Source organism: Ochlerotatus camptorhynchus, unplaced genomic scaffold (assembly GCF_037179485.1).
Source record: "Ochlerotatus camptorhynchus isolate MF236.1 unplaced genomic scaffold, CSIRO-AGI_Acam_v1.1 ptg000139l, whole genome shotgun sequence".
Classification (NCBI taxonomy): Eukaryota; Metazoa; Arthropoda; class Insecta; order Diptera; family Culicidae; genus Ochlerotatus; species Ochlerotatus camptorhynchus.
In genome coordinates, this window is record NW_027040629.1 from 291,043 (window position 1) to 311,592 (window position 20,550).

Below are 20,550 nucleotides of genomic sequence, written 5' to 3' on the forward strand. Positions count from 1 at the left end.
TCTGATCTACATTGGTATCGAGAAAAAAAAACAGATCATTTTCAATTTTCATCATCCGCAGCATTGTTTTTCTTGTCACACTTTTCATACCGTCACTCCGCGTGCCGATCAAGTGTGCTATGCGCGCTGTAAACAGACGTCAACAGCAACGCACGGTGGGGTTGAATTCGCGTTTTACGCAACCGTTAATTAACGACCCAACATGATGTGTTTAGTACAAAATTGCGAGAAAACTAAACAAGATAGAAAATTAGCGTCAAAGAGAGAGTTGTAGAACGCATTGAGGAGCATCTTTTTGTTAGACAAAACAATACGCTTTATTACGTAATATTTGAAATAATAAGGGGAAACCCGTAGAAAACACAAATTTTAAACTCGGTTATCAATAAAATTACCAAAATATTACTTAGTGTATTGCAAAATTAAATTGAGCGCAGTGGAACCTTTTGGTAAACATTATGAATAGATATATATTTTTTAAATGTGAGCTGGTGGTTAAACAGATGTTTATTGATTTATCGCTTTAGTTTTGGACTTCATTGAAACAACCTGTATGAAGTTAGATTTATTTTAGTAAAACGCTCGATTTTCAACTTTTTAGCTAGTGGAAGATTTTTAGTAAAATTAGTGGATTATGAATAATCTTTATTATGACTAAAAATGAGCAAAAACATTTTTTCTCTTTATTTAAGAGGTTTTCAGCCTAAGGGTTGGTTTGCCTTCTACAAATTTAAAAAAAAGTTTAGTTCATTATATTTCAAGATAGAAAATGGCAGACCTATTCATTCTCGTGGATCAGATGTAGCCCTTAGCCTTGTGTCTTTGACATAACCAAACACTCCCGGATAACTAGCTCAGTAGCATGAGACCCCTTAACTGTGTCGCAGGGCCGGCATGTTACTGGGTATTCGGAGGGGCTACGCGGACAAGGTATGAAAACACAGAAATATTCACATTTTCTAAAACCATTTATTTAAAAATGCGCTTAACCAAATGACACAGAACACACATTAACGAAACGAAACATATTTTCTCAACCACTCATAGTAAACTCTTCGGCAGAAATCTCCATATTTTATGAATGATAAATTGAAAACTTTTGAAGACTTTGTGAAGTATTAAGGCTCTGAACGTTAGGTGGATTTTTCTTAACTTTTGGTTAAAATTTGACACATGGAAAGTTATCGATTAACCCTGCTATCCTAGCGTGGTTATCTCTGACAGACAAGAAGATAAATTTTTCGACAACCGTGGATGAGTTCTTCTCGAAAACCAGTCGGTCGTCAGCACAGGGATTTTCGAACATAGAGAATAACTTTCGAAATGACACTTTTAACCACGAGTTAAATTTAACTCGGCAAATGGTTAACAGCCTAAGTGCATCGTGGAGTACTATCTGTGATGCAATGCACAAATTTAAACTATTCCTTAATAGGTCCTGATTGTAGCATTTTTTTCCTCGATTTCACGCTTTAAAAATGACAATAATCTGATACAACCGGAAAAGCATGTTTCGACGGAAATTACGCAAAAGGCTAAAGAAATTCGTCACAGCGCAAGAAGCCTGCTTCGATCAATACAATTTGAAATAAATATGCTTGTGTTAAAAACTATTTTATTTTTTCTGGACCATCCTAAGTCAATACCGAAAAATTACTCTATAACGAGAACGTTAAAGGGCCATGCCTACCTGCAAAGTTGAAAAAAATATCTTTTTTTTTATTGCATAAATCGAAAGTGTACTTATTTAAGAATAATTTTCCAGAAATTCAAGTTGATCCAATAAAAATTGACAAAGTTATAAGTCCTTGTCGAGGCCCATTTTGGAGCTGGTAGCGCGCTCCAGCTGTGCCCATAGCAAAGGCGCAGGACGAAAGGAATGTAACTTAAAACTTAAACCACGATTATCTTAAACAATCATTTTAAATGTCGGTGTCCATGATAGGGTTTTTTTTTAACTAATTTCCGTCCTACTAAGCACAACGCGTACTTTACCTCTCTTTTCTGAACGAGTTTTAACTAAAAATGGAATATTTCTGTCAAAAATGACTTCTAAATTTATTCACCTTTCCATACGTACCGTTAGATTTGATAAAGAGTCACAAATTGTTGAGATATTGTTTAAAATCTAATACTGCTTCTTGCTTCTAAATTCATTCTACGAGTTTCAATTCCGTCCAAACGCATTGAAACGCCATTAGATTTTCTTCGTCCTACGTATGAACGTAGAATAAGGGGATTCGCTAGGAGGACTTCTTTTGTTTTGAGAACAATGAGCGGTAATATTCATACAATGCGCTCTAACAGGATTTCTGTTGTAGCTAATGAACTTACGCATCGGAACAAACCTATTTTTGATTTGTGCACGGTGAAGTCATTGATATTATTGATCTTTTTTGATCGATAGAACGGAAATGGGCGATTACGACGAAGTAGCGCTCTACCCTAACTGAATTTCATTACATCCGATTTGTTCAGTTGTTTTGTATATTGATTAGAACTGGTTTTTAATGACTTGATCGTTCGGATTACGAATATTATTAAAATTCGAATCTTAGAGCCGATTTAAGACAGTTTTCATCTGTTATCTAATAACTTAATTTTGAAAGACCGCAAAAAAAAACGCCAATGCAAACTTTCAAAGGCTTTTAACAATTTCTGATGAAAGTCATCTTCGAGAAACTTTTGTTCGTCTGTATCTTTTTTTATAACGAAGCTCTACTCAGTTTTATTAAAAAAAAAAAGAACATGTCTAATTGATTTTATAGAAGTTATAAAAATAATATGTAGGGGAAATGGCTCTAATGTTGGCCTATGGATCTAAGATTGGTCCATCGCTAGAAATCTGCTATTTATCAATTTTATGTAACTAAACGCGTCAATGAGACGGTACTTATGGATATTTTTGGACGCTATTGAAAATTTAGGTGATTGCTGAATTTATGTATGGGCCCAAATTAGGGACACTTAGGCCGACATTACCTGCATTTCCCCTATACGGTTTATGTTTGCCTCAATCTGTGATATCAACATTTAAAAAGGGCGCATTTTTCAAAGAAACACGTCAATAACTGTTGATCGACAAAAGGCAAGTTCTGCATGGTAAAAATTGCGTCTTCAAAGTTGTAAATGTTACCAGCAGGAAATATAGGTGAGAAATTTGATATAAAAAATAGTGCAAAAGAAATGCTTTTTAGAGACACCCTTAGTCAATTAAGAAAAAATGCTCTAAATCGGTAAATTCAAGAGATACAATAAAGTTTCAAAAAATGTGCAGAGTTATTGCTTTGCCGAAGAATGTTTACCTTTTATATCTGCAAATAAAAAAGTTAAATTTTTAATTTCAATGATACTAAGAACCACTCAAGTACTACTTGACTCTAAAATAAAGAACCATAGAGATACAATGAGATGTATTGTAAAATCATATCATACGAACAAAGTTGAGCCATTTACCATTAATTGTATTGTTTTTCTATTGTTGAAAAGTCATACTATATGGGACGTATTGTACATCTATTGTAATAACAAATGTTAAAATAAACGTACAATTTGATCGATTGTTGGCAATAGATTTAGATGTAATTATATTTTATTTTATGGTAATTACGAAACAACTTTTTAGAAAACATTTATTTTCAGGCTCTTATATTTCCTGCTAAATTCCAATTCTGACCCACTGTGCACAGAGCAGCGTTGTAGATAGTAAGGGTTGATTTTTTTTAGAAAAGAGTTAATTTATCGGAAAAGGATAACAATTATCGCCAATAAATTCTTAATAGAATGAAGGCAAACAAATTGGAAAATGTACTAGCTCACCACAGCGGAAAGAGAAATACCTTGATAGCCTTATTTACATTTTGATCGCGTCTATACATTGTAGTCCATGGCTTGCAGTTGAAATTGAAATTGTGCACTTCCTGTTTACGATCTAACGATAAATTTTCGCACCGATTGCACCTGCCATACATGTACCCATGTAGGGTAAACGTTATGGAGACTCCATTATCAACTATAGGAGCCTAACGTACCGCAACTATTGGAGCGTTTGCCCGACATGTGCTGCTTTGCACGAACATGTTGGGTATAAGAAAGAGCTTTGTGCATACACGTATCCTGATATGTACAGCTCTAAAGCGCACTATATTTATGGTCGTTTGGAAAGATAATGGGGCATAATAATATCTGCTACTACTCGTAATTATCAACCTGCAAGTGAAAGTATTCTTTGTCTGGGTTGTGTTGCGTGACTTTAATGAGGTAATCTGTAAACCCTTTTTTTACATGCTTTCATTTTATTGATTTGTGTTAATTGAGTATTCGCAGACACCACGCGTCTCCGCCATGAGTGGACAATGCAGCTACTGAGAGGACCAAGAGGTTCGGTGCACTGAACAAAATCATCCTCCTTTAATTGAATGAAAACGTTTCATCTTATGGCTGAATCCGTTATTAGATTATTAGCATTCCTATGATTCACGCCCAATTTTATGATTTCCAAGCAACATGTCTGCTCGCGTAAACTCTATGAGAACGCAAGGGGGACCACCGAACCTAAGGACGATGAGATTTTCTCATTCTTCGAGTCTACTTTGAACTTGACATGTGAAGAGCTTCTTTGCATGTAACATGAACAGAGTGAGTTTTGCATTTATGTGAAATTCCAGTTGGAAGAACTGTTACAGACAACGCTGGATCGTCTGCCTGCTGTTGTGACATTCAACCACCAAAACTGAGTATCCATTACGATTAACCTCTTTTTTCCTATTTTGTCAGATGTAGGGGGTGTAGCACTTCATGTCAGGAATTACCAAGCTCGAGTATTTAATGCAGGAATGAAAAATGGAAGATTTAAGCACCAGAATGCAGAGTATCCAAACAGACAGAGCATTCATCGGCTGGTGCTTCCTTAAAGTATGTGCAAGCTGGTCCATCGTGATGGAAGCTGGTCAATAACAAAGATGAAAATCAACCGGAGCAGAATCAATAGGTGGTCATTGGAAAACTGAACCCTAGGCAACGAACTGAGCGAGTCATAGGTTTGCGGAAAGTAGATGAAAGTTCCAAGTCCTTCAATGGTGGAAATATCGAGGTTCCAAATCAACGCGATGCAGTTTGCGGAAATGCTAGGGTTGGGGCTGCAAATGCGGTTGCTGTTGATGGTGAGGTTCCTATTGATCCTGTTGGTGGTGTTGAGATTATTGCTGTTACAGAGAATCTTGTTGCAGAAAAAAAGAACAAGATGCCATGGAAGTGTGAAAGGTTCAAGAACGAAAGCATGGAATAAGCCGTTAGTGGAGCACCATGTTATGGGTGAAGACTCCTTGTCGGTGTCAAATTTTAATTTTCAAAGAAATTGAACGAAATTGTTATAAATAGGTTAATTATATGCTACTACTACGTTACAGCACATACGACCAAATCTAACGGCCAATGAAATTGAACACATTGTGCTCCGTATGTATGTAACTGCTGACACAGTAGACTCCACCTTTGGTTGAAGTGACGCCCATCCTCGCTATCCATGATGATTATTTCAATTAGAAATTACACTCTAGGGACTTCTCAGCCGAGTTCACAGGTTCGTCTGTCAACAGTAGGTCAAATCGATGATTGTGTATGACTATTTAACCACTGTCCCGAGGGAGATTTACCGTTGCTGCGTAGCGATTGAAAGTCCAGAAAGGTATCTAATTTACATATCCATTGATATGCAGATTGGATATCACTTCACTACCAGGCCATGGTAGCGAAATGCAATAGCTTTTGAAAAGCAAATGGGTGTGCACTTGTTATTTGTGTTTGATTTTTTAACATGAGTTTTCTGGGTTGCATTGTATGCTATCAAAACATATCGTTTCAAAGGGTATTAACTATGACGATAGATTATGTCGTTAAAAAATATCTGACTTCTATCGGAGATTTGCACTCATATGTTGACATAGACATTAAATTTGAATGATTAAAAGGTTATTGCTTCAATCCTGAATTTTGCCTGTATGTTCAGACTACGGAGTTGTAATATGTTATAACTCTGTAGTTTGAACAAGGCATAGGAATAGTCCCATCCAACATCCAATTGTTTTTTTTTTTGAAAATCTAACCATTTACCGTTTTTTACGCTTCGCAAAAATGACCTTTCTACCTGCCAAAACAATTATCGCAAATGGAAGCCCGTCTCGAATATGCTACCAGAAAGTGATTAGTGCTGTATCAGGCGCAGATCATCACTGAGCCTACTTGCCTTTAGCTAACGATAAATGAACCGGTAAGCACCCACCGTATTTTATGCGAGTCGAGCGAGTCGTCCCCCCAAAGAAGAACGAAGCACAGAACAGGAAGATGTTATTCCTGAATAGAACTCCCCATGCTGTCTACCGGGATCTATTTACGGGGAGTGAGTGGGTTGGGTGATTCGTCATCATCGTCGCTAGGATAGTTTCAACAAAGGAGCCATTCTCACCCTTCCAGCTAATAGTCAAGGACAACTGATTTCCCGACCTGGCACGGCATAGTAGGAATTCTGTCTAGCGGAGACCTGGACCTTTTCAATCTAAATAAAATAATCTTCGTGTTTCAACAGTTCCATAGGATTGAAAAAAAAAATCATTCCTTTATTATATAGGCTTCATTGACGTACTGGCTTCCTTGTTTCATGATATCAATTCTTTTGAGGAGTAGCTCACCGCCCGAAAAAAAAAATATGTTTTCATTTTTATAAAAATATTGGAAAAAATATCGGAAATCTAAAAAAATCACGACTTTAATTTCTTATCATTGAAAGAGAAGCGTATTTCTACTTCAGTTGAGTATTAGTACAAGACACTGAAGAAGACTCACGTAACATTCATTTGAAAATGGCTTTTCATCTTTTGTAAACAAAACTAAAAAATTGGTGGGGTTGTGTACAAGACACGACCACATAGTTCACGTAGACTACGTTAAGCTGTGTAGTGAAATTCTCGTGCATTTTTCTAGATATTGATTTAAAATACAGTAGAAGTAACCTATGGACGTATTTTGGATTTCCTACTTAAGAAAACTTCTATGTCGGTCCTATGTACGTATTTTGGATTTCCGTTTACATTACATCATTTACATAACCGTTTCTTATTGTGTTTGTAGCTAGACAAAAAGCTTCTTTTATCAATCTATATACTGAACATACAAGGAGAAAGTCGATGAAGAGAATCTGTCAATGTTACTTAGGACCTAATGCAATGTTCAGATTGAATTGTTTCGCTTAGCTATAGGAATATTTAGAGAAAATCGATGAAGTGAATCGATCATTGCAAGTAGGCCCTTCTGAACGCGCACTGTCTAATTTCACATGACATATGGCAAGTTATCGAATAACCCTGCTACCCGTGCGTGATTATTTATGAGCGAGTAGAAGTTGAATTTTGGCAACCGTGGCTGAGTTCTGTTTGAAAACCGATCTTTCGAAAACACCGGGATTTTCGAACATTGAAAATAACTGTCCACGCAGACACCTCAAGCGTTTAGCGTGCGGTCCAAAATCGTTCAACGAAAAAACCAGTGGCCTGGCTGGCAGCCATGTTTTTGATGCTATCATCTGCTCTTGTCTTTCTTTCCCGTTCCTTTCCACCATGTATACGTCAGGCGGGCCGTATTTAAATAAGGCCCGTAATGTTGGCTCCTGTCAAAAATATAGGATTGATATAGGGTTGCCAGACCCCTGGAAAAAACGACTCGATAGATCTGTCGTCGTTAGATAGATGAAAAGAAGAATAACATTGCTGATTGCATCTGAAACTGGACTGTCCCAAAAATGCGAAAAGTGTGATAAAAATGCACGTTTCCGTCAAATCATTTTGATGTCTTGGGAGCACTTATTGCTTGCATCATAAGGAATAAGTGCACCGAAAACATCAAGACGATTAGACGTAAACTTGCAGTTTTATCACTCTTTTTAATAAATGAAAACGCGCTTATTAGTCCAATTTGGTGTGAAACGCGCATGTGATTCTTCACTTGCTGACGAAACCTCAAACAGTCTGCATCATTTTGTTATAGCTGAAAGATTATCTTTACCACACAGTTACAGTTACCGTTGAATATTTATTATAAGTGCAGATATAAAAGAAATGTCACGTTTATCCACGAGTTAAATTTAACTCGGCAATTGATACACAGCCCAAAAAGTATTTCTTGATTACTTTTTCGAAGCGGCGTATCAGCTTTTGTAAACAACGTATTTGATCCTCGATTTGGAGTAGGATTGGGCGATCTTGGATCGATCTTTGAGAGATTTTTAGGCAAGGTTGCAAATACTCATTTCAGCTAAAACAATGTTTTGTTAAATTATGAAATAATTAGATGCTATGATCATATTTTGAATTGGTAGGATACAAGAAGAGGTTGCAAAGAATGTGTTTGACACATTAAACCTGTTTATTTCACTTCATGAGAGTCACATTCAGCGATTTTTCACACACTCACTTCAGCGATCAGAAAATCGCTGATTGTGACTCATAGAATGCAAAATTTACAGGTTTTATATTTAAAACGCATACTTTGTAACCTCTTCTTGTAAGCTACAAGTAAAGCAAGCCATCATACCATCTTTTGGTTTTATAATTCCGAAAAACATTATTTTAGCTGAAATAAGTATTTGCAACCTTGTAGGATCGATTCTTTATTTAATTAAATTACGTAAAAATCAATCTTTCCGTTCGATCTTTTCGATCTTCAAATACTTAGCTCATGAATACGAACACTTTTAAAAGATTAGTATCACTGCCTACTATTCTCAAAAAAGCACGTAAACGTGTTTTAGGATCGACCTGGATCACACATTTTAGTTATCTTGCAAAGTACACGTTCTGTTTATTTTAATTTAAATGTCCGGGTTAAACGACCGTCCAGTATTCGGTGCATTAAGGTAATTCAGCATTATGAAGAAAAGATCGATCCTGTATATATCGATTCTTTTGAACCGTTTCGTAATAAAATCGATTCTCCAAGATCGATATTTTACTAAAGATCGCCGAATTTGGAGATTTGGAGTAACTGGTAGATCGCTCACGCATGATAACACCAACAATCAATACGAAACTATCGATTTTAAATTGGCTTACTATTTGACTAGCCTATTGGTCCCAAGCAAACGATTAACGTATCCCATTCATGTCGAAATTCTAGTACTACACAATGTTTGTTTGATTCGCTATGAAAGTTTGACAGATAAATTGAGGGGTTAGTGGATTTTCCTATGTTTCGAGGGGTGAATCGATTAGCTTGGGACCGAAGAGAGGTACCAGAGCTGAGCCAAAAAGTTGAGCACGTTTCTTCGGGACCTTCTCGTCTTAGAGTTACCTCTATGATAACACTACCATAGAGGTAACTCTAAGACTAGTAGGTCCCGAAGAAAATCATTATTATTTTTGGCTCACTCAGTACCAGAACAACGGTCCCAAGCAGTCCCAAGCTATTTCACTCACCCCTGCATGTTCTGCATGAATCCACACACCCCTGATGTTATCTGTCAAACTTTCATAGCGAATCAAAACAAACATAGTGTAGTAATAGAATTTCAACTAGAATAGGGTACGTTAATCGTTTGCTTGGGACCAATAGGCTACTAAAGTGGTGAGCCAATTTAAAATCGTTAGTTTCGTATTGATTGTTGACACTACCATCAGATAGGGGAAATTTTTCCCTACCTGTTAGTGGTGTAAGTATGCGTGGGTGAAGTATCACTTACGCCAAACCGACAATAAAATGCGTTGTCTACAAAAGCTGATACGTCCCTTCGAAAAAGAAATCGAGATTTGTAGCACACCGGATCGTTATCACGGTTGATCCACTTCGGAATGCTTGCACCCTTGAGGCGACGGGGCTCGCTACCAGCTGCCAGTAGCTAGTGATCTCGACGGGAACGGGGTGAAAACTCGTGAATATGAACCTTCCTACTGTTACTACCTACTCACTCGCCGTCCGAGGCTAAATGAACTGACGCACGACAGCAAAGCTATTTTATAACTTTTCAGGTTCAAGTAGAACGATGTGCAACCATGTGGTACTCGATTATGACGACTGGATTTGGAGAGAACGCGAGGGAGAACGTTTATTTCATGAAAACAGTGAAAATGATCACTTTTTATTTGTACATTTTTCAACGGTTTTTTATGATAAATTGGAAAAGCGTTTACTGTAGCAAATTTTGAGAGCTATTTCCTATCGATTGGTGTATTTGGATTTTAATTTCATCTATAAATGACAAAGCTATAAGCGGTTAAAACCTTACACCTTTTCGTGACGGTCGCAATTTAAGATTTTCGATTTACCCCCAGTACCTTCCCGTAAGACGTAGTCTACGTTAAAAGGACAACAACACCATCGGGTAGGCGAGAATTTTCCCTACCTGATCATTGGTGTCACTAATGGGGATTCCAAGAGGGCCAGGCCGCCTCCACAATTATCTAGCCCTCCACCCCTTCCGAATTTTTGGTATTTTTTTTTTTTGACTCACCGGTATTTTGTCACGCTTGTCAAGTTACTATTTAACAGCGATTAAAAAAATTGTACCACAAACAAAGATTTATTTTAAAGTCCTACATGTTAACTACACTTCTTATGTTCTGGATTAGAAGAAACAATTTTGAGAAATTATATGATATCGATATTTAAACGATAGCATAATAAGACGTCTTCAGGCTCTACAAATTGGCCATGAGCCCAGGGATTTTTCTTTAAATTCTTGGAACTTTTAAGAAGTTCAGGCAACATCGTATTATCTAAGGAAACTTAGTTGAAATTCTTGGAACTTCATGGATCTTCAGAAAAAAATCGTAGAAAAAAGGAACTTGGAAAAGTTCTGAAAACTGCGTAGAAGTGGAAAATTCGTAGAAGTTAAGGGAACATTATTTTATTTTAGGGAAGCTCATTAAGCCATTGATTGGGAACCTCTATATAATTTCAGGGAGCTTTTTTGAAGTCTCATGGACTTGGAATAGTTGTGGAATTACGTACAAATTCAAGAAATTTCGTTCGTGGAACTTCGCAGAAAATAATCGCGAAACGTAGAAGTGCGTCAAACTTTATAGAATTTGTGAATTTCGTAGAATTTTGAGGAGCTGCGTTAAACATTATATAAGTGTAAGGAATTTTGAAAAAGTTCAGGGAATTTTGTAGAAGATCTCAAAATAGTTCAATAAACTTCTAAGAACTTCAGGAATTCTCGCTTGAGCTTAGAAGACTTCGTTGCAACTGCCAGAAATCTTACTTAAAAAAGATCAATGAACTTCTTGGAGGTTTTGGGAACTTTGTTAAATTCCAAGGAACTTTCTGAATGTTCAAGAACCTTTGTAGATGTCTTAGGTGTCTCTCCAGCAGTTCAAAGATGTTCAGTGATCGTCGTAGAATTAAGAGAGATGAAAAAATATGAAATTTGGAATAAATTCAGGGAACTTCGTAGAAATTTATTCTGTGTACACTTTACCATTGAAACATGCAGCCAGAATTTTAGAAAAATATAAAATTCAAACTCGTAGCATTTAGTTTTGGTTCCTATGTTAGAGATTTAACTCATAATGAAATATTCAAAAAAGAAAAAAAAAACTAGTTGCAAAATTCATAGATTACCCTAATAAAATTACCACACCCCAACGATAACCCACATGATAGAACTATTCCACAAATGGTTTCGATGATACCCTGAACACGTTGTTAAGCAAAATAACCATATAAATTATATAAGGGTATCTCTGAGAATTTTCTTAAGTTTGAGATGCTTAAATTTATGAGATCCAGACGCTATGTGATGTCAATACAATAAGCCTGAACAAACGATCATTGCTTGTTCGAAATCAGTAAGCTGTTAAGGCTCCCCCAATCAAGGTCCCAATCGTTGTTATGAAATAAATACATATAATCAAATTTATTGATTCACCATTAAAATAATAGTAAGCCTCAATGTCATATTATTGGTCACAAAAGAAATGTACCCAAAAACAAGTTGCCTTGACGCAATTTGATTGAATAGCATCTTCGTGAGGCCCCCCTAGGCCCTCTCCAGATAAATTTTCTTGCTAAGCCAATGTACCCGATAATGTTGTTGGTTTGCGTGAGCGTACGTCGGTTCGCCCGAAAAGGGCTTATAAAGTTTGGTTTACAAAACATAATAGGCCCTTTTCAAATGTTACGCGAGAAGTCTGCACATTGTAGACAAAATACGCTTATCAGTAGTAGATTTAATTGGAAATTACAAATATTTGGCTGTATATGGTGTTCTGGTGTACCTTATTAACACTCCGAACACGATGCTTCCGGTAAAATGTGTAACGGCAAACTTGCAATATTTGAAGAATCATAGCTCAGCCATTTATTGACTACTTTTAAATCTATTGGTGCCATTCAAAACCTTATGCATTAAAAATTTATTCAGTATCAATTGATTTAAAATCTATCTATCTATGGCTGAGCACTGATTTTTCAAACATTGCCATTTTCCCACATTTAACCGGAGGCATCGTGTACGGAGTGTTAAAATTTGGGGAACAGAACATGAGAAATTGCTATTAATTTGATTGATATAAAATATCAAAAATAATATCAGAAAATCTGAGTAATAGCAAAGTCAGTTGTTGTCATATCTTAAGAATAACAAAAATCATAGCAAATTAATATCACATTTTGCTATTATATATCATCGAGCTATTGGTATGTTGTTTGAATTTATCATAATAATAGTTTATTCTGCTATCGGATCATAATTTGCTCTTTAATTCATGATACCAAAACATCATATAAATAGCGAACTATGCATTGATTGCAGAATAAGTTCAAATTTTATATTATTTTGCTCTGATTTTGCTATTCCCCTCTACCCGGGATCTAATGAAAAACATTTTTATAGTGAAGTAAAGGGAAGCAATCCTGCTGTTCACTAAGGGAAATTATTAAAATTTCTGCTGTAATTTGACCATTTTAACTTTCGCATCAGGTTAAAAATGTAGATATATTCGGAGACAGTCGAATTCTGAAATTCCTTCTTAGTTTGGTATTTAACCTGTAATTGCTCAAACAAATCATGCTGTAGACATCATTCAGGTACAAAATTTTCTTAGACTCTTAATTAATTACAAATTGGTTGGGGTTCAGCAATTGTGCGATATAATGTAGTTATCTTCTGCAGCTCTTCAATTATGTTCAGCTAATTTATATATTTCAATTTCCATATTAGAATGGAAATAATTGAAACCCCAAATTTCATTAGGCAGACCTTTAATTACTTACCTGAAACGTCCAGAACACAGCGAACCGTATAACATTTCTTCGGTTGTCCTCAAACTGTTTGTCGCGTCCAATTTTCACAATTCGATAGAGCAGATATCCCGACAATCTCGCACCCCATAAGCAAACAAACACGGTCACCATCAGCTGTCGGCTATCGTAAGGCTGCGAAATGGGGAAAGAGAAGCAAAAAGACATCTTTTATGTAAGTTATAAGACCATATATACGACCACGACTGGCCGGAAGACAAATATTGTGCACGCCATGATAGAGCGGCATAGCGTTTTTATATAGACATCTACAATGTGACGGCGGGAAGGGACGAAGACAGCGAATTGTACTAGGGATAAATCAGATGCATGGCTATGTAGCCGCCTTACTGAAACAGCCATGCTGGACTATTATGATTATTCAAAGATGAAATATTGGTATATTTGCACCAACGTCAACAACTACGCCATAATCCACATAAGCTCATGCAATCATCGAGCAACGATCTAATGTTTGCCAGCAACTAGAGCGGTTGCACGACCGATGAGATCGACTCAAATTTGAGTGGTTCATCACTCAAAATCGAAAAAAATGTCTTCGCTTTTCCTAAAAAATCTGCTCGAATATGAAGAATATCGACTAAAAATTAGTGAAAGATCTCTCGATTTTTCTCATATTCGAGAAGTTTTTCCTGAAAATTCGAGGAAAATTTTACTCATTCTGTGAGTGACCTACGATTTTGGGAATTTGAGTGAACGGAACTAAAATATGAGTTAGATTCAACGGCCGTGCGCTATTTGAGATTGGAAACCGAGCAAAAAATAACCGATACATTCCACTCAACCTGATTTACTCTTGCTGATGCAAATGCAGTTGGTTGGCAATGCACATTCGAGAGTTGAGTCTACCATGAGGAAAATGATCGCCTTGCTAATTCGTTATTTTAAATGTGCTGGAAAGAAAATGTAATTTGTAAGTACATATATCGATTTTAATAGTTACTAGCAGAATTTTTCGTGTCCGTGATTTGAATGAATCAATTACTCTACAGCACCAGACAGTTTCGTTTTTAATTATTATTTTTATATATATTATGAACACTTTTTGGGTCATTCGTGACTTATCCAGGATGCGAATGGAACTCGTGAATTTGGCGTGAGAGGTATGGATGTTAATCACTACGCCGGAGTAATGGTTACACCACAGCGAATAGACGTTGAGGCTCGATCGAAACATATGTGAAGATTTACATTGCACTCAAGCAACGTCCACGTCGAGTGCCCAACATACACCCTTTTTGACAAATTTGTCATTAGCGTTGCTAAAACTACCCGTGACACTTAGTGTCGTTAGCAACCAGTGGTAATTTTCAACAGAAAATTGATCGACTCTAGCGCCAAATAAGCCTTAGTGGCAAATTTTTAGAGCAAATCAAAAGTTGCCAGCGCCACGTAACGGCCATGTTACCAGTTACTAAAATATAAGTTTACACATGTTTCTGACTTGAGTTGGACGTCTGTTCTCTGTGGTTACACAGAATACAAACAATTCAAGATAGAGTTTGGAAGTCTTCCCCTATACCCGTTGGTATACACAGAGAAACAAAATACTCTAAATTTAAGTTGGTTGGTTGGTTGGTTGTCTTTATTAAGGAGATTTTCAGCCAGACGCTGGTTCATCTCCGTAAATTTAAGTTCTTTTAACTTAATTTTGGGTAATTTTGAGTTTTGCATACCACTCTCAATTTTTGTTGTTATCAAAAACGGAACGAGTGATTCGACTTTCTCATGAATATCGTTCAATAAGCTACTAGTGAGTATATGAGATATTCTCAAATTTGAGTCAATTGAACTTGATTTTGGGTAGAAAATACTCACGAGTAAGAAATTATGTTTGCCGTAGTGAAATGTAAACTACTATAAGTGGTTTACTGAAAATTGGCTTATTGAACGGGCATGGGAGATGAGTGAAAAGAACTTAATTTTGGGTAATTTTTCGGTTCCGTGTAGGTTTGCTTTGAACTACAGGTATACCTCGATATAACCATAGAGGTAACTCTAAGACCACTGGGTCCCGAAGAAAATCATTATTATTTTTGGCTCACTCAGTACCAGAACAACGGTCCCAAGCAGTCCCAAGCTATTTCACTCACCCCTGCATGTTCTGCATGAATCCACACACCCCTGATGTTATCTGTCAAACTTTCATAGCGAATCAAAACAAACATAGTGTAGTAATAGAATTTCAACTAGAATAGGGTACGTTAATCGTTTGCTTGGGATCAATAGGCTACTAAAGTGGTGAGCCAATTTAAAATCGTTAGTTTCGTATTGATTGTTGATATAACGTAACTGTCACTTTTGACTTCCATCGTCAATATCTCGCTAATAACAATTGAATCATACAAATTAATATTACCAATAGATGTGGGATTATCTCATCTGTTCGATGGTATTATTAACTTGCTTGTTTGAATGATCGTTTACGAAAAATCAGCGATGGAAGTCAAAAGTGACAGTTACGTTATATCGAACTAAAAATCATCGAGAGAAGTCATTTTTTCAAAAGCTAAACGTCTCGTTTTCTTATGACAAAAGTACGCATTTTTGTGCAAAAAAACTTATGAAATTTTAGGTTTACTCCATAGATAATAAAAAAAAACGAAAATATAGAAAATACTAAATCGTGATGGTTTAGTAATGCTGAGCTATTAGGGTGAGGCTTGCGAGCTGTATGTTGATTGGAACGAGGGTAAATCGATTGGCATAGATGGCCCAGAGTGGTTCACGACGAACAACAAAACCCAATCAGTAGCGGTGCGGCTTTTTTCTCCTTCTTCAGTGAATCGAGGGTTCGTGAGGGCAACCTTGATAAAGACTGGAAATCGGTCGACAAAAAAATCGTTTCTTTCAGTCAAAATTCATATCACAAAAATCTTCTTATCTTTCTTAGAGATGAACTAGCCTAAGGCTAAAAATCTCTTTAAAAAAGCCTTAAAAAAAATCTTATCTTTCTTTTGGTAGTTCAATTCATATATTTAAAGGAAAAAATGTTCGTTTAGTCTTTTGGTTTGCCAAATCCGAACTGCCGTGCCTTCCGCTTAACCCGTTCCATGAAATTTTGCACAGTGGTCTCATCGACCTTATTCGCCGCCGAACGCCAGTTAGATTTAAACTGCTGCTCGTTTTCAATGGATTTATTAGTTTTTTGAGATTCCGTTTGACCAAGGCCCAATACCGTTCGATAGGGTGGAGTTCTGGGCTTTTGGGAGGGTTGTGGTCTTTGGGTACCACAACCACGTTGTTCGCATCGTACCACTCCATTGCCTTTTTTCCCATAGTTGCAGCTCGTCAAGTCCGGCCAGAACAGCACAGGTCTATTATGTTGCTTTAGGAATTGTAGCACCCGCTTTTCCAGGCACTCCTGGACGTAGGACTCTTGATTGATAGTTCCAGTTGTAATGAAAATGCCGTTTTTTAGACCACACGTGCATATGTCCTGCCAGACGAGATATTTTTTCGGGAACTTGGATAGTTTGATGGTTATGAAAATTTCAGCCACCTTCCCTTTTGCTGATGTGGTATAACGACACAGTCGAACTTTGTGACCAGATTCGTTTACAGCTGCTTTGCCGACGTGTTTTGTTTGTAATCTTCACCTTCTTAAGCGTCGACAACCCGGTTCGTTTCTTGACCCTCTGCACAGTAGTATGGGAGACATTGAGCTTGCCAGCGACGTCCCGGATGCACAGTGGTTGAAATCGTCGTTTTTGCGCGCTTAATTAATAACATCTTTATTCTGATATTTAGGGCTATGGTGTCTTCTGAGAAGTTTATCAATAAATGTATGCGCTTCTTTTGGGCTTTTCAGCACAAGGATTAATCCCCCTTAAAGTGAGATAGAAAATTTATTTTTTCAATTTTACAATATACAGGGTTGGTGTCTTCACAAAAGTTCGAGAAATCATTCTTTTGAATAACCTTGTCGAAGACACCTAAACCGTAACTTGCTCACTTTTGGAGATATGTTACGTTATTTGTCGACAACCCCTTAAAAGTGGTTTTTTAATCATAACTTTTTTATTATAACTTTTTCGACTTTGAGATGTTCTAAAAAGTTATAGACAACGCTAAAATACAAAACTTTGTCCAGCATAGCAACCCTGTAGTTTTTCAAATTAAAAAGTTATTATTTTTTTTTGTTTTTTTGGCCATTTTTTATGTACTTGTAACTCAATGTGGTGCAAAATGGTGCAAGTTATCAACCATGCATGTGAAACTACAAGTAATTTACTTTAAGATGATGGCAAAACTCTTAGACTGTAAGCGACTGTAAGATATGTTTAGTGTAAGTGCATTCAATCATTTTTAGTAAAAAATACGTACGCACATTTCATAATTTTTCGTTTTCTTCTATTCTGTTGATATTATTATTATTTATCTTTATTAGGGATTCTGTTGATAATCAAAAACTCCTGGATTCAAATATTTCACAACCTATCTATTTCATTCATTCTCGCTGTCATTCTCGCTGTCATTCTCGTTATCATCCTCGTTGTCATTCTTGCTGTCATGATGAAAATTCTTCAGAAGACTTTTTGCGTCCTCTGAAAACTATTTTTCCAATTTTTTTGGCCATCCACGAATGCTTGTGATCAAAGGATCAGATGACACAAGAAGCATATTGATGAGATCTCGATTCGTGGCTTGTCTCGAAACTTTTCGAGTGTTGAATTCACGGTACCTGTTTGTCGGATAAACATTGGTAATAAAATGCACATACATAAAATGTTTGTATTTACCTACCTTTTCCAATCTTTATTTCTCGCTTCCTGCGCTTCCTCAGAAAGTTGGCCAATCGGGACCATAAAATGGTTGATTATGGAAGACCCATGAACAAGGACTTTATGAACGCTTACTGGTAAATAATACCACGGGTATAAGGTGACTAATAAGCGGGCTGTCTCAATGCAATATTTGTCAAACGTTACTGTATCGATTTCATAACCTGATCCTATGGATTGAAGAATAGAACCACAGCGCTGGATGGCTATATGATCGAGTCCAGTGATCTCCGCTACCTTTTCAGCATTTGCAAAAAATTTACGAGCAAGGTTTCCGTTATTGGATGTTCCGGATCCTCCAGGTCGTGGTTGATCTACATTCATCCCCATTTCCACCTTCAATTGCTTCTGAATTTTCTTTTTACGTTCTAGCATTTTCTGCTTATCTTCGCCCCGTGCCTGCCATTTCTTCGTTTCAAGTTTATATGCAACATGGATAAAATATTCAAAAAATCTTATCCACGCGTGCAGTGGTGATAATCCGTACTGGAATGCTGACTCAGCTTCTTTTAGTTGTCGAACTCTATCAATGTCGTTCATATCGGTCGGTTTCGCTAAGCAAATAAAACACCTTTGTGACGATTTTGTGCCTGTTAGCGCAGAACATATCTTCCCGTCTACCATAGTTAGTAACATGCAATACTGAATACGCATGTCACGTCCGTATTTCGTGATTTTAGTTGGCGATAGCTTCTCAATTTGTTGTTCAATATAGTTTTTCTCTAGAACAGCAAGTTCAGTAGTTTCAGAAATCATTTGTATTCTTATCGGCCGGCATAACCGAGTCGATGATGGCCGAGGATTACAAAAAAAATACTTCCCATTTGTTTCCGCAACCATTGGAACTAGTGAGGTGATGAATATGTTCGCTTCACTTTTTGAACCATCGTCATTTTCAAATCTTTGGTTGTACTCCGGATTTCCAGAGCTGCCATCCATCCCCCACTTAACCGTCAATTTGATGTCTAGAAGCTCCTCATCTGAATAGTTGTCCAAATTTTCCTCATTAGCATCAATGATTCGTTCCGAAGTATGGTCCAACAATTGTTGCAATTTGACTTCCACACACGTGTCGCTGACTGCTATATAGTCCTCATCGGGATAGCAGCTTTTTTTGGCTTCTAGGATGCGATGATATGGTGGATATATATTTGCGTTTAGATCTTTCGCTCCCGATTGAATTTTGATGTACTGTGCCTTAGATAACTTTGCATCTATTAATAATGCCAAAGCTTTAGCATCACTGTACTCATACAATGGATGATTTGATGATTTTTCCCATGCTTTAGCAATCCTTCTTGCCCGCGATGGACTTGTCTGCGTAGCCTCTTTAAGAATGTCAGCAGCATGTTTTTGTCCTGATTCGCGAAGCTTTATTTGCGTTGCAAACACAAGTTCTTCCACTGGATGATTTTCACGAATGGCCGCTGTTTTTCTTCTCTTTGTTGATTCACTGCATTTGTCGAAAGGAATTGGTTTACGACCGATTTGGGCACTTGTTGATGATGAAGGAAGCATGTTCAGGATACTTGCAGGAAGCTTAAACGGTTTATCAAAAAATTCAACATGGTTATGCAACACCTTGCATGCTGAACGGTTATATTTAAGCCACAGTTTTTGAAAAGCATCACAAGTAACTTTTGTGTACTTTGCAACCTCCACAGCAACTTCCGGCATAATGTCGGAATCAATCAAATAATATTTGAGCACCTCTTTGAACACGCTGTGATTTTTGGTTGGTAAATATCTTCCTGCTGCTTTCCATATTGAAAACAGATGTCGTTTTTCTATTTCAACTAAAGGAATAAAAATTTATTCAAAAATGTTTCAACACATAACTTTCACAAAAAATGCAGTAAAGTTAAAAAAAACGTACCTGTGGAAGCCATTTGTGTGTAGTCAAATACTCAAGCTTGAAAACTGAACCACTAGATAAACAAACGAACACTGTCACCACGACAACCATATCAATATTATACATGTAGGCATGATCTCACTTACACATATTAAAAAAAAATGAAGTAACACTGGGTACGTGGTTGAGAATGACTATAATATGATTAATTGCTTTTACACTAAACATATCTTACAGTCGCTTACAGTCTAAGAGTTTTGCCATCATCTTAAAGTAAATTACTTGTAGTTTCACATGCATGGTTGATAACTTGCACCATTTTGCACCACATTGAGTTACAAGTACATAAAAAATGGCCAAAAAAACAAAAAAAAATAATAACTTTTTAATTTGAAAAACTACAGGGTTGCTATGCTGGACAAAGTTTTGTATTTTAGCGTTGTCTATAACTTTTTAGAACATCTCAAAGTCGAAAAAGTTATAATAAAAAAGTTATGATTAAAAAACCACTTTTAAGGGGTTGTCGACAAATAACGTAACATATCTCCAAAAGTGAGCAAGTTACGGTTTAGGTGTCTTCGACAAAGTTATTCAAAAGAACGA

The 20,550-nt window shown here is 36.7% G+C and overlaps 1 protein-coding gene across 6 annotated transcripts in view; it reads right to left on the reverse strand.

The window, feature by feature from the left end:
• LOC135700614 (uncharacterized) overlaps positions 1–20,550 on the reverse strand; it is a 127,535-nt gene that overhangs the window by 17,643 nt on the left and 89,342 nt on the right. For all 6 annotated transcript variants that reach the window (XM_065221174.1, XM_065221173.1, XM_065221172.1 and 3 more), the window contains exon 3: positions 13,261–13,422. In XM_065221174.1, coding sequence (XP_065077246.1) covers positions 13,261–13,422 — 162 coding nt within the window. The remainder of the gene's footprint in view (positions 1–13,260; positions 13,423–20,550) is intronic.